This window comes from Chelonia mydas, chromosome 10 (assembly GCF_015237465.2).
Source record: "Chelonia mydas isolate rCheMyd1 chromosome 10, rCheMyd1.pri.v2, whole genome shotgun sequence".
Lineage (NCBI taxonomy): Eukaryota > Metazoa > Chordata > Testudines > Cheloniidae > Chelonia > Chelonia mydas.
Window position 1 is genome coordinate 71702933 of NC_051250.2, and position 27269 is coordinate 71730201.

Genomic DNA, 27269 nt, shown 5'->3' on the forward strand with positions numbered 1-27269 from the left:
TGAGGGACCTTGTCAAAGGCTTTCTGAAAATTGAAGTACACTGTATCCACTGGATCCCCCTTGTCCACATGCTTGTTGACCCCCTCAAAGAATTCTAGTAGATTGGAGACACATGATTTCCCTTTACAAAAACCATGTTGACTATTCCCCAAATTATGTTCATCCATGTATCTGACAATTTTGTTCTTTACTATTGTTTCAACCCGTCTGCCCAGTACTGAAGTCAGGCTTGTCTGTAATTGCCAGGATCGCCTCTGGAGCCCTTTTTAAAAATTGGAGTCACATTAGCTATCCTCCAGTCATTTGGTACAGAAGCTGATTTAAATGATAGATTACGGACTACAGTTAGTAGTCATGCAATTTCACATTGGAGTTCCTTGAGATGAATACCATCTGGTCCTGGTGACTTATTACTGTTTAGTTTATCAAGAAAGGCCTATCACCCCTGCCCTCTTCCCAAACAGAGCTCTCAGGGGTGGATTTATACAAGAACATGTTTAATAGCAACAGTTCCTATTGTAACATGTAACAGTTCGTATTGTCCATCCAAACTTGCATTACCATTTTTTTTAATGGAAGCTTTTGGTCACAAGGGCAAATTCTAAATCAACATTTTCATCAATGGCCTGGTGATTGCATGGTTCTTACAAAGCCACATACAAAATCGGCAGAAGCAGAAACTGAAAAGAGAAATCTTAAATCCACAATCTCCACCCTGATGAAATTACATTATCAACAGTAATTTAGAGGGTATACTTACAAAACTGGCTCTCCAAATACACTCCAGCTTGCGCTCTCATTTACTGACATTAAGTCAGTTTGTGCTTGGAATAAAGTCTGATGTATGCAACTTAGTGTTATAAACTAGCAAGGATTATAAAAAGGGTCTGCAATCATTTCAGCCTTTTGCTGAAAAAGTCACATCCAGTTCCAACTTACTCCTTCTGGTGAGACGGACCTTGTCCCTTGTTCAGCTTGCTGAGAGGGCCATATAGGCATGTAGTTCTACACAAGTGATTCCTCTCTCTCAGAAGAGCAGACCCAGAGGGAGAAAGGAGCTGGGGACAGCCTTTGATCAGCTGAGCTTTGTGGGTTCTCAAATGGAACCTCCCCAAAAAGAATTATGGTCAGCAGAGTAAAGAGACTGTAATTTGTCACAAGCAAGGTATTTCTCCGCGTTGTGGCATGTTCCAGTAAAAATGCCTTTAGTTTACTAGTTTAGCTCTCTATTGGTTTGATTAAACTGGTACTTAAAGTGTATTTTGCTGAGTAGTAAGTTAAATTTAACATGAATGTTTTATAGTAGTGTTTCTCCATTTTCTATAAAATAAAAATGGGCCTTTAAAAACCATTCTCTGCCAAAGCAACTTTAAGACTATGCAACACAAAGAGCTGCAAATACTGACCAGGTTACAACAGCAACCAGACTGGAACTCTACAGTGTAAGACACACAGAACATGTATTACTTCAATGTAGTGGTTAATGGCTAGTCGTGCTTCAACAGAAACCTAAAATGAGATAGTCCAAAATCATTTAAGCTATGTTGTAACTAATTACCACCTACACAATTTTTTTAATATATATATATAGACACTATAGAGATGAGTTACATCAAGTTCTCTTAAAGTCTTAACTGAAATAAACCTATATAAATATTTAGCTAGACAAACATCTGAAATCACATATAGTGACCTTTAGAAAGAGGTAAATATCGTCCCATGTTTACATTAGCAATTTAACATCAGGCAAGCATTTAGGTTCATTGACATGACCTTGAATGACACTAGTAAAGGTGTCCTGATTTCCTTCATCAGGCAGCCATTTCTCCTCCGGCCTCCATTAGTTTATATACAAGGGTTGGGTTTTACCAAAGGAGCCCCAGGGAGTTAGTTGTCCTTATTCCAAAGAGAGTTGGGCACCTACATCCTTGGTGCCTTTGGGGCGAAGGGGGAGAGGGCGGGGAGAAAAAAAATAAAAACAATCACATTGTTCCCCACCAAAAGGTTCACTGGAGGACTACAGAAAATCTTGGTTGTTAGCAATAGGCAAGTCAGGCAGACTGCCTCTTACCTACTTAAACTCAGCAGTGCTCATAGGGCCTGACAAATCCCAGAGACAGACTCCCACTGAATTCAGCAAGAGTTAGCTCAGACCATCTGAAAGACTAGGTAAACTGAAACTGGCCTTATTTCCTCCTCTCTCTACATCTGCAGGACCTGGATCTGGTCTTCAGCAGTAAAAAGTGCCCTCGGTCCCAGAAAAAGTTCAGGATACTCCAGACAAGCCATGGCAGACCAAGGACATGTCCTCTGGAGCTCCAGATGCTCTTCATAAATTCTCCTCTGAAAGGGATGTCAAAACACAATGCCATGATGGCTCTTTCATTGAGAGAGTAGCCATGCCACCACCTTTTCCCCCTTCAGCAACAAGGTAATCGAAGCTTTAACCCATCCTTCTACCCAGCATTGCCATTTTTCACTTCAGGACTCAACCTGTCCAAGAACTTCCCATAACTCAGCTCTTCTTCACAGTGTTTTACCAACGCCAAAGGGACATCGCGTTGCCTACCGAGAGCCACCTAGTCCATTTCTGTAACATGCTGTCTTGAAAGTGTTCCCAAGCCATAGCGTGTCATCCTAGCCTATGGGCCTCTTGCGGTTCCTGCAATCCGGAGCTCAGTGCGCTTGGACCTACCCTAATCAATTTCTCCACCTTTTACCTCTTAGCTGACATATTAAATATTGCTCAATAACAGCACTATGGAGTGACTTGAATTTACTCCATGATAAAAGGATAAAAATAGTATATTGATATTGCCTGGATATCTAATATTAGTTCTGCTTTGGGAATTTTCCAACATGGTCCAGCTGTGAAGCCTTTGCTGAATGCAAAGCACAATTGCGTCAAAGAATTTTCCACCACCACCTTTTATTGACTTCCAACTGCCTTGGCTCCCTCTTTTAATGCACGATACTATTCGCCACATTGCTCTGTACAGAATGGAATTCTCTCCCAACAAATGATTCACTTTAAAAGTGCATTAACAGTCTGAAAAGTAACAGCAGAAATCCCATCAGGAGCTTCTTTTGCATTCTTGGTCTCCCACAGCAAATGTACTCCAAGTCAACAGAGGCCGGTTTTGCTAACTGCCAGTGCTGGAAACGCCACCTGGGATCTGAAAACGCACCTGGGTTCTGCCTATCATGTTGTCACCAGCAATAACAATTCCACCATTGGAACTCAAAAGTTTAGCTAAAGATTCATAAAGCAGAATGGAATCCAGTTCACTCTTCCAGAGCTGTGTAAGCTCCGCATAGTCACTATGAATAAAAATGCACAGGCCAATAAAGCAAGCAGGTATGAAATCAGACACACAGGAAGTATGAGGTGGTGTTGAGTATGAAGGTGAACTTTTTACTCTGTCATTTTTCTGACCATTGCTACACTTTAAAGAGGAAACATGGAGTGACAGAACACTCTCATTTAGCAGGTAAGGAGAAAGGAATTTAGAATGTTGGGGCTACCTCAGGCAAGGACTCAAAGGGACACCACCAAACTGCACTGTATGCTCATCAGAAGACTACTACAATTTTGCTTTTGTCAATGCAAACTGCTATTGCAGAACACGGAGGCCTTCTTGCAAAGAGCCAAAGTGGAGTGAAGAAAGAGTGCAGCATCTATACCAGGCTGTTTCAGGGTGCAAGCCTTGGGAGTGCTCCGAACAAGTGAGAGTAGTATAACCTACTGTCATGATAACAAATCAAGAATTCCATGGGCAGACTTTGAGCAGTCATTACAGAGAGGCAGCTTTGCAACAGACTCTTAGCAGTCACAACCCACCAAGCAAATTGCAGAATTTACCAAAAGAGTCAAGCAAATGTTGGTACGTTCCAAAAACAGGAGGTAATTTTAACATCATAAAGGCAAGAGAGGCTCCAGATGGGTTAAAAGCCTAAAGTAAAAGGGTATTTGACATAAATATTGGCAGAACACACAATAAGAGTGTCAATATGTCAAGCAAAGCTCATCAGAACTGTAGCTGCTTTTCAAGAACACCGTAAAACAGAACAACCATGCCAATAACTTTAAACTCAGAGCTTTCAAAGAATGGCACTGAATTTATGCACAGAACTCACAGGCTATGGATCTTAATCAGCCTAGATTACAGATATCCTAGTTTTTTTTAAAATAGCCATCCCACAGCTCTACCAGTGTGAAGCATTGTAGATAGCAAGGGGAAAAACATATCTTAGTGTAATATGGGATTTGGCAGCCAGCCGGCGGGCAGATTTCCAGTGTGGTGCAGAGAGGATTCTTTGCACGAATGCTTCCAAGGAGAGGGGGGCAGGAAGAACCAGTGTTCTCTTCCTGCAATTTAACAACCGCGTATCAGATCTTTCGTAAAAAGATTGATTAAAAATTTGAGTAGCAGAAGAGTTACAGCCAGGAGAGGACACAAGATGGCAAAAAACGTTGTCTTACTTCCTATGAAGGGCGGGGAATTACAAAAATAGACATCTATTTTCTCTAATCCAAGATTCCTGTAGTACGGTATTTGCCTAGTTTTTCTGCTTCCCTATGGTCTCATGTTATTTAACTAAGTCTGACCAGAGCTCTATTGGAAAACGAGTACATCATTATAGGAGGGTTTAGTGCAATTGTTAAAATCAGTAGCTAGTCATTACAATTTTTTACAACAGTCACAAAATTAAAAAAATAAAGAACCCAACACCACACACACTAACATTTCAGCACAGTTTCAGCCACCAGCCTTCATCAGATGGGCAAGTATTTCTCTAGGCCCAGGATCATACAATTCCAAGTCTTTAAAACACAAGATCTGTTTAACAGAGACCAAAAGTATCTGATTCAGCTTTTAGAGGAAAAAGTCTTTTGGGGTCTAATTTTGGGTTTTTTTCCCCCTCCTTTTACAAAAATTTATTTGGACCAGTGAGTGCAGAAAGTCTATACACAGTGCTGTATCCACCCCATATGCTTTAGCAACCCCACAGCCTCTTCAAGCAACAGAGCAGAGTCTACGAGGAGGATCTCAGGTCATTCTACTGTGGAAGTTTGGAAACTAGGAGTTTAATGGTGACATTTTGGGCAGAGAATCAAAGACCCTGCTGCTGTGTGCTGTATAAATAACATCACGGAGGCAGCAATGTTTGTTTTGGTTTCAATATTGCAGAGATGAAAGCTTCTCCTTCACAGTTAAGCTTCAGCAGGGCTCTCGACAGCTGACTGACTTCTCACAGGGAACCCGGTGCTCCATGCAACAGCTTTACCTGGCAAGGAAGACAGCCAGGGAAAAGAATTAGTACGGTCAGAGAAGCTTTGTTATTAAATAGATCATATGCAACTATGGGAATTTACGTACAAGGAGGAAAACAAAAGAAACAACAATACTATCCACCACTGGGTCCCTCAAGCAGGGGTTGATTTCTGTGGTGATTTTGGTCACTGACTTGATTTTCTGCATATGGAAATTAGCCAGAGCACTCTGAGCAACAGGCAAAGCTCAGGGATAAGAATTAAATCAATCACAGCCACAGTCTGTGGCTGCTCTCCTGGAATGGGACAGCTTTGAGCACCCCCCGAGAAAGGAAGTTTTCCCCAAGCAACTGGTTCACTTGGGGTCCTTCTGCTTGCTACACAGACCATTTTCTTCTTGGAGCCCTCATTTCCCCTCCCTCCACCACACATCCACAAGGTAAAAACCAGGGAAGAGATGCAGCTGCCTCAGCAGGGGCAGTTACAGCAGACAGGAGTCAGGAGAACTTTTAGGTACAACCGCAGCATTTATGCATATTAAGCCAAGGAGCCACCAGGGAGCCTCTGTGCTCAGCACTAATTTTCATAGCACATCTAGCCTAACGGGGAAAGAACACAGGCTTCAAAAATGCCTTTTGGCCCCTTGGCGCTGGCAATCCACAGCAGCACCTGGCCAGGAAACCCTTAACAGCGGCACCAATGCTCCAAGCAATTTGTTGTATTTATAGTAAGCGACTGAATGAGTTACTGTGATTTTCACCCCTTCACATGAGAATAAAAGATACCCTCCGTTTATACAGAGCCTTTCCCCACTCTGCCTACTGGAAAAAAAACCCCACACATTTAAACAGCCTAGCATCATACAGAAGAGGCCGCCGGCTTTCACTTGCAAGAAATCTGTTATAGCCACTCTCCGGAGACCAAACACCTTGCTGTAACAAGCACACAGTACAGCACTCCAGTCAAGGCTGCACATGCCATTTAAGCTCTGGCAGGGATATGTTCTGTGGAGAGCGATTAATATAATATACTCTGCATTATTTACAGAGAAGAAGGCCCCATACCTCTCAGCCACAGTAAGGACTCTGGGCCCTAGAATTTTGATGCAGGTGTTTTAAATTGCCTCATGAAAGGAACATTTTGCAGAGGGTGGTAAGTCCAGGCCTCCTAATGTGGCACTAACCTTTTTAGTACCAAGTCCTACAGACTCCCTGACACCAAGGTGCAGATTGTACTGGACACCTTAACTTATGCTTTACCTATCCAGTAAAGAAGCCTGTGCTTACACCATTGCGCTCTGGTTGAAGCTAGTTATACTGAGAGTCGAACAAAAGCCCCACTTACTCACTGTAGCACCCCAGATATGTAACTGCAACACCACCACCAGTCAATACTTTGGAAGATACCACATTTCTAAAACACCTCTCATTTTCACTGCTGCTGTTAAAAGGAAAAATGAGCATCTGTACTCAAAAACTGAAGAATATCATCTAATTTTAGGGGAGGGGTGGAGGGTTTGATCAGACCCAGGAAATGTTTGTAGTTTTAAATATTTATTTAGGGGATCTCGGACACCTGGCCTCAAAATTCCATCTCTGGCTTTTACATTCTGCCTCTTCAAGTCCCCTTCCATCCCTCCCATTATTCTATCCTGGCTTCTTACATGGTACCTATCAGTGATCATGAAACAAAAGGCTCCATATTCATTATTCATCCTCACAGACCGGTCAGTCAATTCTTGAATTTTTAGTGTAATTTATTTTATTAAAAAAAAAAAAACGCAATTCCAGATTAGTAATTGTTTCCATGAGGCTCTCAAGCATGTGTTATTTCCTAAGTGGTTTTGCATCTCTGCTTTATGGCAGCCTTTGTGTTACACGTTTCAGACTATTGTCACACAGAAGCTGCACTCTCTGGATGAGAGAAGATGTTGACAGAACCACTTCCCTGCTCCTGAGATTGCAGGAGAATCTAATCCAATAAAGGTATGCTTCTGTATTTGTCACAGGCAGTCAGTGGCTTTAGCAGCCACAGACAGGATTTTGTTTAGCTAAGATTTTTCGTGGTCTAATTAGCCAGCTATGCAGACGAAAGGTGGTTATTGTTCACTGTTGCACAGCCTGAGGGGGTGGATTTTACCAACACATCCGCGATGGCAAGATGTTAAAGATGCAGCGGAATCCTAAAGTAACTTTCAGACAGCAGCCCAATTTACACCATCTGCTGCTTCTCAATGGCACGTACAGGGCTAGAAACCACTGCACATGGGGACAAAGCATCAAACGAAGAAAATGAACTGCATGTAAACAATCAGACTTACAATCAATCAGTGCTACTTCTCCCCTGCTGCCGATGCTACACAGCTAAGCAGCAATTGGCTTGCAGTTAGAATGCTATTTGCATGGGGGAAGGGGAGAACAATCTCAATTATGCTCCAAAATATAGAAGCAAGTGAAGAAGAGATGTAAAAACAGATCTTGCCTACATGTTAAATACAGATTTAGTTTTTGAACCCAAAATATGAGGCTAGTTATTTAGGGCTTCAGAACATCAGGTAAATCAGAAGAGTTATTTCGTATTCCCAGATAGCATGAATGCCATTAAGATTGTTAACAAGAAGAGTGCCAGGACTCACTCAAAGATATTCCAAGCCAGCTGGAGAGATCTGTCCAGTTGCCATCTTAATGAGAGCACCAGATATTTGAAAGTTATGGTCTTGCTTTGGCACATCCCAGTAACATGTAGGGATAACAGCGGTATACCTTGCTGGTACATACAAGCCAATATGCCATTCTATATTACTGCCTGTTAAACAAGTTCTCTCTCCTTTTGCATTCTCACCCTTTGTGCAGGGATTTCTGTCTATGCGAAATGCTTTGAAATCCTTCTCAACAGACGTACTAAAGAAAAGCAAGATCAAATGAATCATTCCTCTCTCCTTTTCCAATGTACACGGTTAGGCCTCTGCAGTTCAACATCCTGGATGCAAGTTTGAATCGAGGAAGACACCAGACAGATAATTTCACGTGCTGCTTTGAAACCAGAAGGAATTTTTGGAGGTTTGTGGGCTACCTCTGTGAGAAGGTTACTGATGACCAGAGATCCTAGTTTTCCATGATAAAAAAACCAAAATTCTCCAATGAAAAAAATAAAACAAAATTGTGTTTTTCCACAATTAAAATGAAACGTTGAACTTTAGTTTCCCAAGGTACATTATATATAGGTAACAGTTGAACACAATGTTTTACTGATATACAGTAGAACCCTGTTTATCCAAGGAGCCTCCGTTATCTGTTCTCCGTGTTAACCAAACCACCAGCTGCCCTCCTGAGCCCCAGCCACTGTCAGCCCCAGGTGGTGGTGGTTTGGTTAATATGGAGATCTGGATAATGGAGGCTCCTTGGATAAACAGGGTTCTACTGTATATGTTTTTATTTTTCACAAAATGTAAAAACTAAAGATTCGCTGTAAAAACACAAATTCCATGTTTTTCCGTGGCAAATGGATTTCTAGGCTCCCTGGGGATGGCAGAACATTACCGGGTTTCTCCTTCCCGCATGGGACTTCACTATAGCAGAGGGTGACAATATGGCAAGGCCTGCATTAGAGAACCAAATCATTGGCAGTTCAAGAAGTAGCACTGCATCAGTGTAAGTATCATCAGTGCAGCACGCACACATTGGCCACTTCTGGGTCCTGTAGACCAGTGCACTGCAGAGCAGTAAACAGAGTACCCTTTACACCACTGAGGCAATTACAGCAGTGATTCCCATCAAGAATGGCACTGCCGCAGTTGAAGACCATATGGTGGCTAGCCTTGCTTGAAGCCATTCTAGTCCAAATGGTGGCATGCTCGCCCACGCACCGTTGGGAGTGATTGTGTCTGGATAGGTGATATGTCATAGGATGCAAGGGGAATCCAATCAGTGATCAGTAGACCAAGAGCCTTTACTGCAGACAAAGCCGACATATCCCCATGTGCTAGAGACTGTATGAGGAGGGGAAAAGCTGCTCAGGAAAGGAAATGTTTCATGATAAGATAATCAGAGACGAGTGGAGTAAAGCTGTAACACTGCCATGGCTGATAATGAAAGGCACTCTCCCGTCAGCACTCAATTTATTTAAAAATCTTAGAAGAAAAATAAAAAGGAGGGGAGCAGGGACCTTCCTGCCCATGGAAGGCACTTCTCATGTGAGGTTACCCACCAGTCCTCAGTTCCACTCATGGCGGTTCATTATTTCTCAATTTCATTAGCTAATGAGCTGAAACAGCAGTCTCGTCCCTTCCCTAGTTCATCAGCCCTGAAGAATGGCTGCAACTTCACTTAACATGTCAGTGTTATAGCGTCCACAAGATTTTGTGGAGGTGGGGAGAAAAATAAAACCTTGCTAAAGCAGCAGTTAATGAAGCCTTGTTACAACCCATACATACTGGCTAAATATTCAGAACAGCCTCTTTCTTTGTACAGCAACAGTAAAACATTGGAAGCATCAAAGTATAGTTGTCCAATTTGTGCAAGTGTCAGAGCTCCATTTCATTCTGTTCCTGGCATGCACGTCAGCTGCAGTCTGCACTTTGGGCAGCAAACAGCACAAGGCAACTGTTCACTGAAGGAACAAGATGCTGGACATGGTGCTTGGAATTCCAAGAGTAGCTGCATTAGTGATGTCTTCTAACTGGAATCACGGAGGTAGGGCACCCAGCCAGCTCTTTCTGGAGATCCATCCCCATTTCTCCTTCCTTTGCTAATGAAACATGGTTAACTGGGGAAAGGTTCTTTTCAGACAATGGATCCTGTTGAGGAATCCTTCCTCTTCATGGTGGGACACGTGCTGAAACGCCCAAGACAAACCCAGTGCTTCAAAAAGAAACCTCTTTGTGACTTTAGTGCTGGTGAAAAGGTAGAAACTGTTTTGGGATGTGATACAATCTTTGAGGAGGGTCTAACAGATCAGTGATCTGCCTAGAAGACTGCTCTATCTAAACACACACAATTCAGAGACCTTGTTACTTTTTATAGCATTCAAATCCTCAGAGAACCTCTCCTCATCTCAATTCTGCTAGGGGATTGATGGTAGCTCCCCATAAACTAGGGCTGTACTGCTGGAGAACAGGAACCACATCCCTAAAGTAGCTAAGCGTTTTCAAAATGCAGAATTTGATATCTGTTGTACTAGAATTTCCTCGAGAATAAAGAAAGCTGAGGTATAGGATGGTGAACAAAATCTATGGTCGCTGTATCCCGTTGGTGGTAATACTGTAAGTATCGCACAAAGTGGAGGGGTGTGTGTATGTGTACATGTATCTATGACTAGTGAAGGCCCATTTGCACTTGTAAGGAACCCAAGAAGATTGAGTTCATTTCTGCGAAAGCAGCAGTACAACATGCTCTGGAGAAGAAAAAAAAATAGTAGAAAACATGGCTACGATTCTCAAGTCGGATTGTTTCCAATGGGCTTGCCTAATGTTTCATTACTGGATGCATTTTCCCACAGCACTACTGTTTCCTGAGATTTTCCTTTTCACTGTGTTAAGAAAAATCTCTTCAACCTTGCCCCAAAATGCCTGCAAAGGAAGTTCTCTGGAACTCATGGAAGAGAGTGGAAAAGCAGTAGAAGCGGTCAGAGCAGAAATAGGTCAAGTTCAGACAGTTCCACTCCCCAGTTCAGGCTCAAGCAATTCCAATGCATAATCCAACACTCGAGGCTGCCACAGTGCGACAGTGCAACATGCTGGCTATATTATTTATTAAGCACCAAGAGTGTGCTCTGTGCTGCAGAATTCACTGGAAAGCTGCAAAAACAGCACATCTCAGGAGGGATTTGAATGGGACAAGGAGGTGGTTTGTCAGAACTTCACCCAGGTGTAAAGCATACCCTGCTTATTGGAACAATGCCCTGCACTTCTAAAAGCAGCAAAAAGTCCTGTGGCACCTTATAGACTAACAGACATATTGGAGCATAAGCTTTCGTGGGTTAATACCCACTTCGTCGGATGTATGCAGACTTGACATGCATCCGACGAAGTGGGTATTCACCCACAAAAGCTTATGCTCCAATACGTCTGTTAGTCTATAAGGCACCACAGGACTCTTTGCCGCTTTTACAGAGCCAGACTAACACGGCTACCCCTCTGATACCTGCACTTCTGAGGCACCCTTTGCCTGATCATTTGAAGCCACTTTTCCAAGCAGTTAGCACTACAGGTCCCTGAAGGATAGGCAATTACCCCCATTTTACACAAAGGTAAATGGAGGCAGAGAGAAGCCCAGGATCACGCAGCAAGTTAGCAGCAGAGCCAGAAACAGAAGTCAAAATTTTCCCCATGCAAAACTTCACCCAATTCTCTTATATACTAACACTATCCAAGTGTCGGTCTAAGACCTGAACGGTACAAGAGGGAAAAAAAGCATATCTTCCAGACTTGAGTAACTCCAACTTGTACGCTTATATTAAAGAAATCCTGAATGCTGCTTTTTTACTTTAATCATCATGGCCTTGCTGTTACCTTGTGATTCCCTGTCTGTCTGTTGTATCCATCTATTGCCTTTCCTCAGATGCTTAGACTGTAAGCATTCTGGGGGAAGGACCATCTTTGAGGGGTGTGCGTACGCACAGTGCCTATTACAACGGGACTTGATCTCCAACTGGGGTCTTCAGGCATAACTGCAATACAAACATAGTAACAGAGCTCTAAATCTAAGGCACTGGTTTTCCCTCCAACAATGCTGCATTTCTCATTTTAAGTATCCAAAAACCATTCTACTTCAGTGACCCTGCATGCCCCTCAAAGGTTGTGTCAACAGCAAGCAGGTCCTCATGGTCCTGATCTAGTGCCGGCTTGCGCTACACCGCTCACAACTGCATTGGTGAAAGCCCTGTAGGAGTGGCAACAGCAGCTCTCTCCAAGAGACCAGCCGATGATTAATCGGGGATGAGCACCAATACAGAGAGTCTACATGGAGCTCCGACAGCTGGCCAGGGGAAGAAGAGACTATTCTGGTTTGGGGGCTATTTATTTACAAATCTCAAAACGACTGACTCACCGTCATTCTTCACCAGCTCCCTATTCCTGACTAACTCTTTTAGGGGGAGATGTATTTTGTTATTTTGAAAATTACCAAAGCAAAACACAGCACCATATGCTTAAGTGCCCACTGAGTGCCCCTTGGAATGAATGCACTGCTTCCCCCACCTCCAGAACTAGGAGTGTGTGGGTGGGCGTTTGTGCCGGGGGGGGGAGGGGGGGGGGGAACACGAGCAAGTCTCTGACAAGCTCCTAATTATGAGTTGCCTGGATTCAGATGCAGCCTTATCATTAGCAGAGCTTTACCTAGCCGAAGCACCATGGATCTTGGCTGTCTTTGTTTGGATGAGAAACCTGACCCTTTTGCTGTCACCACTCTGAGGCAAATAAAAATAAGAGATTCAAATATACTGACGCCAGAAATCAGAGAGCCCGAGAGCCCACCTGTATTGAGAGGCTGCTATAAATTCTCCAACAGGACAGGAACTGAAAACTTTGGGCTGTCAAACGCTTAAAAAAAAAAAAATGGGTAATGATTTTATGCTGCTGAGTGGGGCCTGATTGACAGCGCTGGCGACAGAAGCCCTCTGTTTATCACAGAGCAGATACAGCAAAGGCATCTGCAAAGCAAGCTTCCCCAACACAAAGTCCCACCAGCGTGCCTCAGACCCAGAGATGCCCAAATCAAGAGACCATTTGTGAAAGCTTGTCAGCTTTTCCCCCACGTGGTCACAACAGCGGCTGTGGAGAAAAGCAGCACTAGACTGGTAGGGCCTGACCCTACACATATTGTTTATGAAGAGCACCAGATGTGAGCTAAGCGCTTTACACACTGTGGCAAATTGCTGGCACTACTATGATGGGTCTCGCGCTTTTTCTTCTTGTGGGGTGGGGGGGGGGTTGTTCAGGGCACCATTTCTTGTCCCTGAACTGGGGTATTAACTGCCCCACTAGTGTCCTAGAGCAGGGGAGTGGAAAGGGAGGGACCTGGGCCCGCCGTCTACTCCGGGTCCCAGCCCAGGGGCCCTAGGGATAGCGGTAAACCGCTTGAACTAGCGGTTCCTTCCCCTGGGCTACTTCCCTCTCCTGCCCTTCAGCTTGTGGGGATTCCTGCCCTCCCTCTGCACAAACCAGGTGTCCCTTTACCTAGGGTCTTGGTCTTCTTAGCCCACCGCAGCACTTCTCCAAACTCTCCTCTGCTTCCCTCCAAACTGCTCTTTGCTCCAATGCCAATCCACTCTGCTTCAACTCCTCCTCTTGTCTGATTGAAGCAGGGGGGTTTTATCATGTGACTGGCTTCAGGTGCTTTAATTAATCTATAGCAAACTTTCTTCCCTCTACAGGGAATAAGGCTCCCTTCTAACACTCTCCTGCTGCCCTCTAGCCATGCTGTATCTCAACACAAATATGAGAACAGGAAGAATGTAACATACAGAGGAAGGATCAAGGATGGGATGCAACAAGCAGCAAAGGATTGAGCAGGGAAGTTCAGCCCATTAACCTTTGTCAGTTCTATACAGTTTTTTGTTTGAGCACATCTCTTCTGTTGGCACTTCACTGCAGGGAGGACTAGGGCTTTTAGGCTTGTTGGAAATTACATGCTTTAAGGAGGAGAGGTTGGATGCATAGCAGACTAGGTTTCAGGTGCAGGGGCCATGGAGAGGAGAGTGGTGAAGCTTTTGTGGATTGAAGGGAAGAGCAGAGACGGAGCTAAGCCTTGACAAGGCTTTGTGAGTGTGCAGAAAGGAAGAGCCATCCACCCAGCTAACAGAACCCAGGAGGCAGCCTTTAACCAAGACCCACCCATGTCAGTACCTGTATTTCACATCAAACACTGTCGAGTCTTCATCATCATCATCATCTTCGTTCAGAGGGGCCATTTCTACTCGCTCAGCCGGGGTCGTGATTATGTCATACTTCCGTGTCTTTTTAATCCTCTTGCCAGACCTGAAACAAAGAAAGGAGGGGTTCATTCTGAAAGTGTTCCCTACAGGAAGGGCTTGGGTGGGCTGTTACCCACCCATTCTATATACAGCCCAGACTGCTAAGACCTACCCTGATGCAAAGTCTGTGGAGCCAGCCCCTCCTCCTCTCCACCACTTGTACCCACCACTGAAGAGCTCAATTTCCTGTCAGCTGTAATCCAGATCAGTGTCAGTCTTTTAGTTTCAGAGGCACAGCCATTGATCCTTTGGTGTGCAGGGCAAATCGCTGGCACAGCAGCTCAGAGCCCCCCTGCTGCCATGCTCAATAAGTCAGACAGAGGCTTAATCAGAGGAGGCAGCCGACAGGTTAACTAACATCTTTAGAAGAGAAAATCACGGCAATCCGGCTGAGTCAATGTCTACCAAGCTGACAGGGGTTCAGAGAAGAGTTACAAGAGGACTGGGCATCTGAGGTAATATTTACGAGTGGACAACCTCTTCTACCTTTTTTGGACACCAGAGTGAAGTTTCCAAACACTCCCCAATACAGCCAGTAGTTTCACTTGAGCAAAGAGGATGGATCTAGACTGTTCTCAGTGGTAGCAGATGACAGAACGAGGAGTAATGGTCTCAAGTTGCAGTGGGGGAAGTTTAGGTTGGATATTAGGAAAAACTTTTTCACTAGGAGGATGGTGAAGCACTGGAATGTGTTACCTAGGGAGGTGGTGGAATTGTCTTCCTTTGAAGTTTTTAAGGTCAGGCTTGACAAAGCCCTGGCTGGGATGATTTAGCTGGGGATTGGTCCTGCTTTGAGCAGGGGGTTGGACTAGATGACCTCCTGAGGTCCCTTCCAACCCTGATGTTCTATGAATTTTATACTCACTCCTGTGCAAGCATCATGAAAAAAAGCACTGGCCATGTTTTAAGATTTAGGTGTAGCCAATGTCCTTCCCCTTAGCATAATGCTCAATTTCTTTTGTAGCAAGGATGCTTATACACCTGTGCAACCTTTACTCTTGTTAGACTCATTTTCCAGAATCTACTTACATTAAAATAATTGACATAAAAAAACAAAATGATACAGAATATGGTACTCAGCTTGACACTATTTAACTCAAAGCACCTGTATTCTACAGGCTCTTTTTATTCCACAGATTAATATCCATTAACCCAAGGTCTTGAGCTACCTCACACTGCTCAGACATAAGCCTAGGTTTGTGCTGGTTACACTGGTTTGTGCTTCAGTTATATTGCATTTAAATAAAGAAGCTGCAATATGACCATCTTTTTGGGGATATGGGGAAGAAACGAAGAGCTTAGCATAATTGCTTGCACTCTGGAAATGGTTTATCCAACACAATGCAGACTGTTTCTCCTTAAACTCTTAGTTAAAAAAAATCAGATTGAAAATCTGTAGGATAACAGAGGACAGCCAAATGTCTGGAGAATTTCCAACTAGCAGTTCAGGAGCATCAACAGGTCATGAAAACATTCCTGCTGTCCAGAAGTCTCACCCTGACAAATCACACAAGATGGGTTGGGGCTGCCATCACCTGAAATCTCTAATCCAAGGCTGGATATTTTTCTAAAAGATATGCTACAGCTCAAACAAGAGATATAAACTTGAAGCAAGAATTATTGGGGAATATCCTTTGCCCTGTGTTATGCAGGTCAGATAAGATTATCATAGGGTCCCTTCTGGCCTTGAACTCTATGCACGTTCAAGAAATATCTGATGTAAAAGTTGTCACTGGCCTCTGAAGATAGCTCTGTTTTGGGGCATTGGTCCAGGACTAAGTAACGCAAGCCCCAGACCTTGGGGCAATGCAATTTTCATTTCCTGAGCATTCTACGGACTAATTTGCATCAAAAATGTCAAGAAACTGTCATGGTCCAAGCTACACTGTAACAATCTGTGCTGTATCACATCAAGCAGAGCACAGTGTGTTTTGTTCTATTATCCCAGTGGTAATCAAACTTTTGTAGTGGGGCCTCCTTTCACATAACAAGCCTCTGAGTGCGACCCCCCCCCCCTAATAAATTAAAAACACTTTCAAATATATTTAACACCATTACAAATGCTGGAGGCAAAGCAGGGTTTAGGGTGGAGGCTGATAGTTTGCGACCCCACATGTAATAACCTTGTGACTCCCTGAGGGGTCCTGACCCCCAGTTTGAGAACCCCTGTATTATCCTAGCAGTTAAAACAAGTCGTTTCAGACCCACCCAGTAGGGCCTTATTAACCAAACACCTGATAATCCTCACAAAAACACCTGGCAGTCTCACTCCACTTTTCAGCCAAGACCTAACAGCAAAGTGATGCAGTGAGAAAAGTGATGTGTTGAGATCTCATCTTACAAGGAAAGCTTTGCTTATACAAGAGAACATTTACTCAGACAATATGAAATGTCATCATCATTAAAACTAAACTGAACATTCCTCAAGGTGAATGAGGCACATTCTACAATTGAATTAGGAAGTGAACAGCCATGACAAAACAACCTGCAATGAATTTCCCATGTGTGCGCATGAATTAGCAAGGCTATGCTGGATTGCATATTAAAAGAACAGGTCGTTTTTCTGTCTGCAATCAGATCTACTTTTGCTGCAAGACATCAGTTCTCATTTCCTACAGAGGCAGATACAGATTATTTCGGGCAACTACTGAAAGAACATTGTATTATTTAAAGACAGTTAATTGCCAGTGGCTGAGTTGTCCTAGTTTTCTATTTCTCTATTTACTTACCATTTAAAGAGAACTTTCAAAGTCATTGTCACTAATATGACAATAGTCACTTAACAGTGAAGCTGGATGGAAAATGGAAAACAAGTTTTGTAGAAATCTTTTGACTTAGCTGAGATGTAGGTGTGAATACCTTGTCATGGAGCAGGCAAAGGCTCTTTGATTCTCTCTTCTTTCAATTAATTCCTATTTATTTGGTTAACATCATTATTGTTAACCTGCAGACCCAACAGCCAGTACACACACACACACTTTTTTATGAAACCTAGGGGATTTTTTTTTGTCTGGACAGAAACATGGAGACAAACCATCTTTAAATGGAAACCTTTCAAGTTTCCCACCCACATACTAAATGATTTCTTCAGATGGATTTTTGCCCAATCTGCTTCCTGTGGCAATGGACATACTTATCCCTGATAGTATCTCGTTAATCAGCAGCAATAATGAGACAAAAGAAAAAACAAACACGACACACTGGGTGGGACAAGGTACCACATATCAACTGTATGTATGAGCACAGTAGCACAAGACAGGAACTAGGGAATGTAAACATTTCACGACCTTTGTAGACCTGTTCCACAGGGCCAGAACACATTAAGGCCTCATGTGTGATAACAGGCCATGGCTTAGTCACCCAAATACATTTGTTTTATTAAACTAACAAGAAAGGATGTTGGAGCATGCTCCTTGCACACTGATAAAATCAAATACCCCTTGCACGAAAGACCCCATGGTAAAGGGTATTCGTGCACAAGGCTTTCAGCGCAGGAGATCTGGCTTCCAATGAAAAGTTAAAAGTGACTAATGCTTTCATGCTTAGTCCCTACACCTCAAAGTGCTTCCCCTAGGTTAGCAGGCCTGATCAGAAGATGCTGTGGTTGGGATGGAGATGCACTCACTACAGTGCTGAGCAGGTGCTGTGGGGCATACCAAGGGATAGCAGGTCTTCCAGTTATAACAGGAGTACACCAGCAGAGCTGGGGGGATGTCCAAGGACTACAACAGCAGAAGGTGCCACTGCAGATCTAGACTGAAATGCATGGGCAGAGCTGTGGAGGGGTGGGCAAAATTCATTGTTCTGTGTAGGAAGGAGGTCAGACTAGTTGATCATAATGGTCCCTTCTGGATTTAACATTTACCAATCTAGGAAGCATGCCCAGCATCTTCACAAGCTCCAAACAACTGTAGCCAGTGCCAGTAACCTTCTCATTTTGGGCCCACTATTGATCCTGTTAAAGCAAACAAGAAACTCACTAGCTTTAACAAGAGCAGGATTAGGGGGTATGAAATGTATATAAAACAAGGAGAATAATGGGAAGACCAACTGGACCCACTCAGGAGGATCCAGCTCCTTGAGCTCATGAGTTACTGAGCATGTCAGTCCTATCCCCGTGCAACTATATTTCTTTACAAGTTAAACGCACAAGATACCACCCTCCATGACAGTGCTCTCAACTCCATAAGAACAAGGATGCACCGCCTGCACGTTTCAGTACAGCTCGGGGAAGGGGTGTTCAATATTGAAACATAGCGTATGAAAAGTTGGCTTGGAGAGAAGGAGAAAGTTTATGACTCATGTCAGTCTTTTGACCAGGGGCTGTTTTGGTCAAACTCTAGTCATGTGTAGCACTTCATGCTCCTTACTGAAGCATCATGTGGTGGGAGAAATGCATTAGTCAACTCACTAGTTCATTATATACTTTAAGCCTCCAATTTATTTTAGTCAACAACCCTGATGCTCAGAAGTAACACTTCTCTTGACCCCACAGAGAATCGTCTCAGAGCTTTCAATCCAGCATTAACACCTCCTGAAGACAGCCATGAGGAGGTAGGAGGGGAGATTAAATTATCCTTTCCAATAAGCGTGTTTCTCATTTGTAATTCCACCAAAAACAATAGACTAAATCCATTCCTGTTGAAGCTCCAATTAAGTGCTACTAGGAATGAATTGGGCCCAACATATTTAGCAATAATTGGCTCCTGCAACATTTACAAGATTCCAGATAATAAACCTAGGAAAACTCCAGACTCGTAACAAGTCACTGAATGCGAGCTTCATTAATACCGCTGACATTTTACCATTTTCTATCGAAAATGCTTCTTTGCTCACATGATCATTTTAAACCCTGAAATTAAACCAGAAGCCATTAAGATGAGTTCTCCTGCATGCTTTCAGACAGGCATTCATTTTGCTGTAATGAACGTCATGACACGCCACATTTCTCTAACAACCGGCTTTTTGAGATGGAACATACTCAACCACAGAGAACAGAAGCATATGCTTGTTCAACTGCACTAACTGTTAATAAGAGGTTTGGAGGCTGGGAAGAAGGTTTTGAAAAGCTTCAGGAACATCTGAATGAGGCCTTGGCATGATTCAATTAAAAGGTAGTACCTGAAAGTAACTAAAACAATACCGTATGCAAATCCAGTCTATAGTACTAAGACCAATATGCACTTTCAAACATTAGTCTCATAAGACCAACTATATCTCTATTATCCCCATTTTACAGACACGGTGGCGTGGAGAATTTAAGTGACTTATCTAAATTCGTAAAGCAAGAGAGCGGGGAAGCCAGAAATAGGGCACCCAGACTCCTACTTTGACCAATAAAACACTCACATCTGAAGAGAGGTTTCCAGCAGGGGTCATAGTTGGCTTTTTATTGAGTGGGGGGGGGGGGGGTCCATATAATAAACTCTCAAACAGGGTGGACTGGAAGCCTTGATTTAAATTACTGATCTGAATTGTTTTTTGCACATCTTAGCTGTTTTCTTAAAGAAAGGGGTTCATTGTCTTTGAATGGTAACCAGTAAAACATGTTCATCTTCGACTAAATATAGCCTTTACTCTAAGTTTGGGACTGCTTCTTGCTAACCAGGAGGATACACCGTATCTGTACACATTTAACTTACATTTATTCAGATTCTTAATGTTTACATTTTTATTATCTTAGAAAATCGTGAATGATACATTTCTTATTTGATTTTTTTTTAAACTTGTGATATGTGCCAAGCTCTATTTGGATGGAAATTCAAATTCAGTTAAAAATGCACAAAAATGGCATATTTTTTTAAATCAAATTTTAAAAAGCCTTAAATTGCTGCCTATGTAAGAAAAAAAGATGAAGTTCATCAAAACATGTTTTGTATTTAGAACTAACTGATTTATTAAACAAAGGCAATATTATCCATAGATAGTGAATTGAACTGATAGTAAAGGTCATAGTGACGAGAAACAGTTTTAGAACTAGTAGATCTCACCCTGTCACACCTAGTTTATATTCAGATTGGCAGAGGAAAACAAGCTTTCCAGCTTTTTCAATTCCCAATTGGTTTCTTAACTATGAACTTGTCATTGAACTGCACTGAAGTTGAATAAACTGAAATGAAGAAAATATTTTCTCGGCAGAAGAGGCGACTGCTGTCAAAAGCTGGTCTAGCACTAAATCTCTGATTCCAGGTGTTTTACCAGGGACTTCCACCATTTCAGTGGTCTGACTTTCCTCAAAACTCAGCAGCAAATGTGTATTAATTTTATTTAACTGAAATGATTTTTAATAGATAATAAGTTTAGGCCTCAACATAGGTTGTCAATTTCAAATTTAATTTTAAATTGGGTTTTTTGAAAGAATAAACTTGTATTTAAATAAAAAGTTTGGTTTTTTTTTGAAGATTTTTTTTTTAAATCCTTGATTTTTATCCAGCCTGCTTTCAAAGTGATCTATTTCCCTCCAGTAGCTGGCAGCTGGCTGCCTGTGGATTGAAGAAAGGGGGTTTTTGTATTGTTGGAGTACAGTAACTAGTTATAAAACAATTTACACTTAGTCAACTCGGCCTTCTAGTGTAGGTGAGCCTTAGGTGTACAAAGCACCACCCAGCTAGGTAGGATAAGCAGGTCCTGTAACCTATGACTAGATGATGAGTCACTGTACTTAAATCTCTCCCCTAAAGCATTGCAATGGAACCAGTTTTGTAGCTATTAAAGAGGTAGGCCCGAGGGAAAGCTATCTAAAAAGAATGGGATTTGGTAGAGAAATCTGAGGCTCAGACAGGAATGATGTGACCAAAGGTTCTTTTGGTCAAAATATTATTGTTATATAAGTGAGTAGCATGTCTCTCAACAGGCAGACCTGTACCTTGTAAATAGTGCTTACATCCAGCTTGAGTCTTAATCATTTCCACACTTTTTACAGCAGGTCACAGCAAACACTACTGACCATGGCTGATAACGCCTATTGCCCCACTGTGCCACTGCAGTTGCAGTTTGCTAATTAAAAAAAAAATACTTGACAGATTTATCTGATGTCCCAGTGGCTTCCGCATCAAGCAACACAGACAACCAAGTTTCCAACCTTTCATTTCCTTTTTGAGTGTTGTTAACCCTCACAGTTTACTTAGTAAGCTAGGGGCCTAATTCACCTCTGGAGTAACTGCACGGACATCAACGGAGAGGAGGGAGAGAGTTGCAAAATATGGATTCAAAAAGGCAGAATCAAAACATGGACAGAAGCACTTGCTGAAGTAGCAAGTATTTGGCAAGTTGTGGAGGATATTTTGGCTTACGGGTGGGAGAGAAGGAGGTACTCAGCACATACGTGATGCTGAGAAAATAATCCATTCCCCCTGCCATTGGAAGTGGTTGAGCATCCTTTCCAGGTGCATCTCTGAGTCAGCCAGGAAAGGTTGCTATTGCTACTTAGGTGCTGCCTCCTGCTACTGTGGACCATGCAACTTTCACAGCCTGCGCACTCTTGAGCAGCCCAGGGGAGAGGGATCTGGAATTCAAATTCCTTATGGCGGTGCCAAGCTCTACTCCACTGGGCCCCCCCCAAGTCCACTCAGATCAAAACACTTCTAAGAAGGAAGAAGAACAGGTCATCTTTGAAAGCACCCATTAAAAAAAACAGTGAGCTGGAAAGAAAGCAAGAATGTAAGTATCACAAGCCGGTGCCTGTGATAAAATATCTGCCTGCTTGATGTTCAGTTGAAGGACCTGGAAAAGCGGCAGAACCAACCTTTTGCCTTCACGTCAGTTTGGGTACACAGTGCTGACAACTTCCGCTGGCATCACGGACCATGAGGAAGCAAGGCAAAAACACACAGGAGCAAAATCCTGGGATTCTTTTTCTAAAACTTGTAAAACAGGCATACTAATAAATTGTTCAAATGGAAAAAAAAAAAAACCACTCCATCTCAACAATCCGTATCTAAAGGGATAGTTTACTTGCAGAAAACCAGTGTAATTTCATAGTGACAGTTTAATCAAATATTGGATTTCAACAAATTCTGCTTAACAGCAATTTACAATACTAGTCTCTGCAAGGTTCTTTGTTTTGGGGGTTTTTTTTGTTTTTTAAAAACGGGCATGAACAAAACTCTTATTTTGATCAAGAAAGGCATTTCATTTGAGTAATCTTTCTTCTGCAACAGAAATGAGAACTCCTCTCCAAACTATTTTGCCAGCTGTAAACTGGAAAAGATACAAACATGCTTGTTGTTTTGCTTGTCTTATTTTGTAACTCAGATCAATCATTGCTTACACACTAGAGGCTGTGTCAGATAAACAAACTATTGCACATAGAAGTCGAAAGCTCCATTTTCTAGGGGAGCCACTGTGTTTATTACAAGAACAGCAGGAATCTCTCACATACATGAAATGTGCTTTAACTATAAGCAGTCGTGTACAGATTAAATGAGTTTGGCATGGGAGAGCTCAGCAGTGCTTGCCAGTAAAGCTGACTACAAAGAATTTTCTAAAATAATTGGGTTTGTGTCCCCTTTGGCTTCTGTACGATGTGGAAAGAAGACTCAAAAGGCTGGGTTTTCTGCTGCTTGGTTTTTTACCTTGGAAAATATCAAGAATGTCAACCCTGCTTTCTCTTTTTACATATGGAGAAACCGAGGCAGGGAAGCTGAACTTGCCCAAGGCCAGTTATTAAAAGAGCTTTCTAGATTACCTTACACTGATTTTACCAGTAGACTATGCTGCCTTTAGTCTGATGCACCGAAGTGTCTAATAGCCTTCTGATGTATAATCCCACGACAACTTTGCAAACCTGGATGAGTAGATGATAGTGATGAGAAGAATTATTTTAAAAAGCAATGTTTTATTTGCTTGCCCCTAAACCAAATTACTTGCCATGGTAAATTGAATCTTGCTACGCTGTGCTAGTCACTGACATGCATCAGCAAATCTTTTGCAGTTTGTTCACTGAGACAGACTTATGAGATGTCCCAGTTTCTAAGGGTTCTCTTATAGAAGAGAACCCTTTAAGAACAGAACTCATGTAGACTCCGCTCATCAGCATGAATAAATTAAGATTATTAAGACCTCAGAAACAGGGAAGAACAGGAACAGTTAGCTGGAACAGCCACGTAACTGCAGAAGAGCTGTTTGCAAGTAGGTGGAGGAAGAATTCACAAAATACACCTGTTCAAATACCTCCATTGCCCAACTTCTTCCTTCTACAAGCAACAACCAACCACAGCTTCCCAGAGAACAAGTTATATGACTCAACCCTGCAGGTTGTTTTCTTTCGCACACACCTGTAAGAAAGAATTCCTGTTAACTACTGAAGGTTTTGTAGTTTTCCACCATGAAGTCAGGAGTGAACAAACCAGAGCTAAACACTCTTAGATGGTCAGCTCTTTGAGACAAGAACTTTTCGTTTACTTTATGTCCACAGAGTGCCAAGCAGAACTGAACCTCTAGCTGCTACCACAACAGAAACAATAATTTATGAACGCTAATATGAAAGGCTCAGTTTGACACTGGTAAGTTTATTTTGTCCTAACTCAGCAACAAGCCAACAGAGAGATCAGTTTTCTAACGTGACTGTCTTTGATTTGCTTGTGTTCTTCCTAGCATAAAATCATACAAAGATTTCAAGTATTACAATGTTACTCAGCACATCCTGGTTCCAACCCACTTTCTACAGGAGAGGAGGAGGGTGAATGCAATATATTTGCTGTAGTTACGCTGCAGAGAGAAAAAAAATATCAGGATCCCACCAGGCAGATGCAGACTTCTTGCACGCTGCAGAGCTGTGTTCTGCCAAGGCTTCCATCAATCCAACATAACATGGATTTTGGGGAGCGGAGGGGCTGGATCCACAAACCAATCCCCCATTCCCTCCAGGCCATCCAACCACACTATGCAGGGCTCCAGCTGCACAAGCGGCCACAGAGTGGTTCCATGGCTCAGAATTCCATCTAATCCTAATTCTTGGGGACCCAGCCCATTTATTTGGGCTTTATCCTAGGGCTGAACTCTGGCCTCAGCATTAAGCAAAGACTTCTCTCATTTGTACATTCCAGCTGGGTAATTGCACCACAACTGCCCACAATGCACCATATGCACACACATGCAAGAGACACACCCTTTGAAAACTTAACAGAATGAGCCTACTCCCTGCTGCACCAGAGGAAACCTACTCCCAACCTAAATTACTACTCTAGAAAGTTTTCACCCCATTTTCCTGCTTTGAGTTTATTTTAAAATTGGGGTGGAAAACACACTTAGGGAAGTTTGGGGGTTTTTAATGACACCTCCAGTATCTCTTCCAAAATCATAGCAGTTTCCTAACACCACAACCTGATAAAAAAGATGTTATATCCAAAGTACGGTGTTCAAGAAAGGATGTCAACAGAGTCAAATGGAAGAGATCAAGTCTGATATGGGCTGGAGTTTCAAAACCTAGAGATAAGACTCTCCTGTCACTTCTCTAATCATCAATACTGGACAACATACACACAAATAGGTAGGCATGCTATAAATGAAGGGGTTTTATTCCTGATGAACACTGGATGAAATAAGTTACCCCCGGTTAAACAGTTGCACATTCTTATATGCTTCCCTGCATTTCCTTCACTCTAGCACCTACACTGACATAACCCTGTGATGTTCAGTCTACCAAAATCACAAAGGAAAGATCAGGATGCCAGGTATATACCAGACAGTGGAAGGAAGGGAATTAGCAGTTCATACTTAGAGATTATTGAGGACTATTGGGAAATTATTTTCAAGTCAAAACTCAAGGCTTTGCTCCGCCCACCTGGACACTATGCTTTACAGCACATAAACATTCATATTATGGCAATTATTTCAAGAGAGCTTATTCATGTTTTAGCTAATGAAACAGAACAATACTTCTTCCTTACAAATACAGAATGCTCTGGAAAGGGATGGGAACAAACAATTCAAAAGTATAAGCATTCTATTTTCCATTTTAACCACCCCTTTCTGACCAGCGGATCTAGGACATTTTACAAATGACATACAATCGGCCAGGGGCTGGCCAAAATTTGCCTTCTCACCCACTTCCATCCCATCTGTGCCAAGTGCCTTTACTCCAGAGGAAGATGCATTTCAGCTTTTCTGGCTTTAGGCTATGTCTACTTTGCCACCTACATCGGCAAAACTTACGTCGCTCAAGAGTGTGAATATTCTACCCCCCGAGCAACGTAAATTACGTCGGCATAAGTGTTCGTGGGCACAGCGCTATGGCAGCAGGAGAGTTTCTCCCGCCAACATAGCTTTTGCTGTTCACAGGGGGTGGGTTTTTTATGCCAACAGGAGAGCTCTCTCCTGACATAGTGTCTTCACCAGATGTGATGCAGCTATATCGGTAGAGCTGCGCCGCCGTACGGGTAGACATAGCCTAAAACAGTACTTCTCAAAGTTTTGTACTCATGACCCCGTTCACATAGCAAGCCTCTGAGTGCAACCCCCCCTATAAATTAAAATCTTTTTTATATATTTAACACCATTATAAATACTGGAGACAAAGCAGGGTTTGGAGTGGAGGCTGACAGTTCGTGACCCCTCAATAATAACCTCACGACCCCCTGAAGGGTCCTGACCCCCAGTTTGAGAACCCCTGGCCTAAGAGAAAAGGCCATCAGAGCGTCAAGTTCTACATGGACTGGTCAGGGACTCACTTTTTCAGGTCACATCCCAGAGATCCTCACCCACAACTTAGAAAGGTGATAGTGCTGTTGTGATCAAGGGCTTTCATGGCATATGGTAGCCCAGCACTGACTCACCTTACTAGTCACATGCAAATACGGCCTAAGAAAACCTCTGGAAACCATCAGCAGAGAGACACTGTGTTAGCGCTACTGTTGGGGTGGGGACAAAGAGGAGCCCCCAACCTGGGGGTGTACAGAGAGCAGTGCCTCCCCAACTCCATGGGAACAGAGCCCCCCCTCACCGGGGAGTGTACAGAGAGTGCCCCCCCCGGTCTCCATGGGGGAGAGCCCCTGCCCCACCGGGGGGTGTACAGAGAGCAGTGCCCCCCCTGGTCTCCATGGGGGAGAGCCCGCCCCACCAGGGGGTGTACAGAGAGCAGTGTCCCCCCCCCTGGTCTCCATGGGGGAGAGCCCGCCCCACCGGGGGGTGTACAGAGAGCAGTGTCCCCCCCCCTGGTCTCCATGGGGGAGAGCCCGCCCCACCGGGGGGTGTACAGAGAGCAGTGTCCCCCCCCGGTCTCCATGGGGGAGAGCCCCTGCCCCACCGGGGGGTGTACAGAGAGCAGTGCCCCCCCTGGTCTTCATGGGGGAGAGCCCGCCCCACCGGGGGGTGTACATTGAGCAGTGCCCCCCCCCGGTCTCCATGGGGGAGAGCCCCCGCCCCACCGGGGGGTGTACAGAGAGCAGTGCCCCCCCGGTCTTCATGGAGGAGAGCCCCCCCACCCCTTGGGGGGTACAGCGGGCAGCGCCCCCCAGCCAGGGTCCCTCCTCCCCCTGCCTGCCCGGCGAGCGCCCAGCCCCCCGGCCGGTACCTGCAGACCCGCAGCAGCAGGCAGCCGATGAGGCCGGCGCTGAGGACACAAGCCCCGATCACGGCGGCCTTGAGCGCGGACAGGTCCCGGAGCAGCGCGGGCAGCAGGCTGACCTGGGCGCCGCTGTGGTTCCCGGGGGCGCCCAGCGGCTCCGGCGGCGGGGGCGGCCGGGTGGCGTTGGCGGGGCCCGGCGCGGCCTGTGGCGGCCCCGGCGCTGGGGGCTCCCGGCGACCCCGGACGGGGAGCGCGGCCAGGAGCAGGAGCAGCAGCAGCGGCGGCGGCGGGGCGGCGAGGCGCATCCTGCCCGGGCTCCGGGCTCCACTCCGCCTGCGACACCGCGCCCGGCCCTCGGCGCTGGGAGCCGCGGCGACGCCGCCTCCCGGCCGGGCCCGCCCCCGCCCTGCCCGGCCAGCCCCCGCCCTGCCTCCTTCGCTCACAGCCCTCGCAGGGCCTGGGTGAAAGGGGGCGGCTATACAGCCCGGGAGGGGGGGAGAGAGAACCAGCCTTGGGGGA

At 44.1% G+C, this 27269-nt stretch overlaps 1 protein-coding gene across 1 annotated transcript; it reads right to left on the bottom strand.

Moving 5' to 3' along the window:
* Positions 1 to 270: 270 nt before the first annotated feature.
* FAM174B (family with sequence similarity 174 member B) lies at positions 271 to 27148 on the bottom strand. Its single transcript, XM_037911236.2, has 3 exons — positions 26757 to 27148; positions 14118 to 14249; positions 271 to 5289 (listed from the first exon to the last, which is right to left on the bottom strand). The coding sequence occupies exons 1-3, from the start codon at positions 27053 to 27055 to the stop codon at positions 5286 to 5288; spliced, it is 435 nt and encodes a 144-aa protein (XP_037767164.1). The 5' UTR covers positions 27056 to 27148; the 3' UTR covers positions 271 to 5285.
* Positions 27149 to 27269: the final 121 nt, after the last annotated feature.

Excerpts from the sequence above, each read along its gene's own strand:
- FAM174B (XM_037911236.2), bottom strand. The coding sequence starts at position 27,055 with ATGCGCCTCGCCGCCCCGCCGCCGCCGCTGCTGCTGCTCCTGCTCCTG. Across the intron at positions 14,250-26,756 it reads CTGCTGCTGCGGGTCTGCAG|GTCTGGCAAGAGGATTAAAA; the intron begins GTACCGGCCGGG and ends TCTTTGTTTCAG.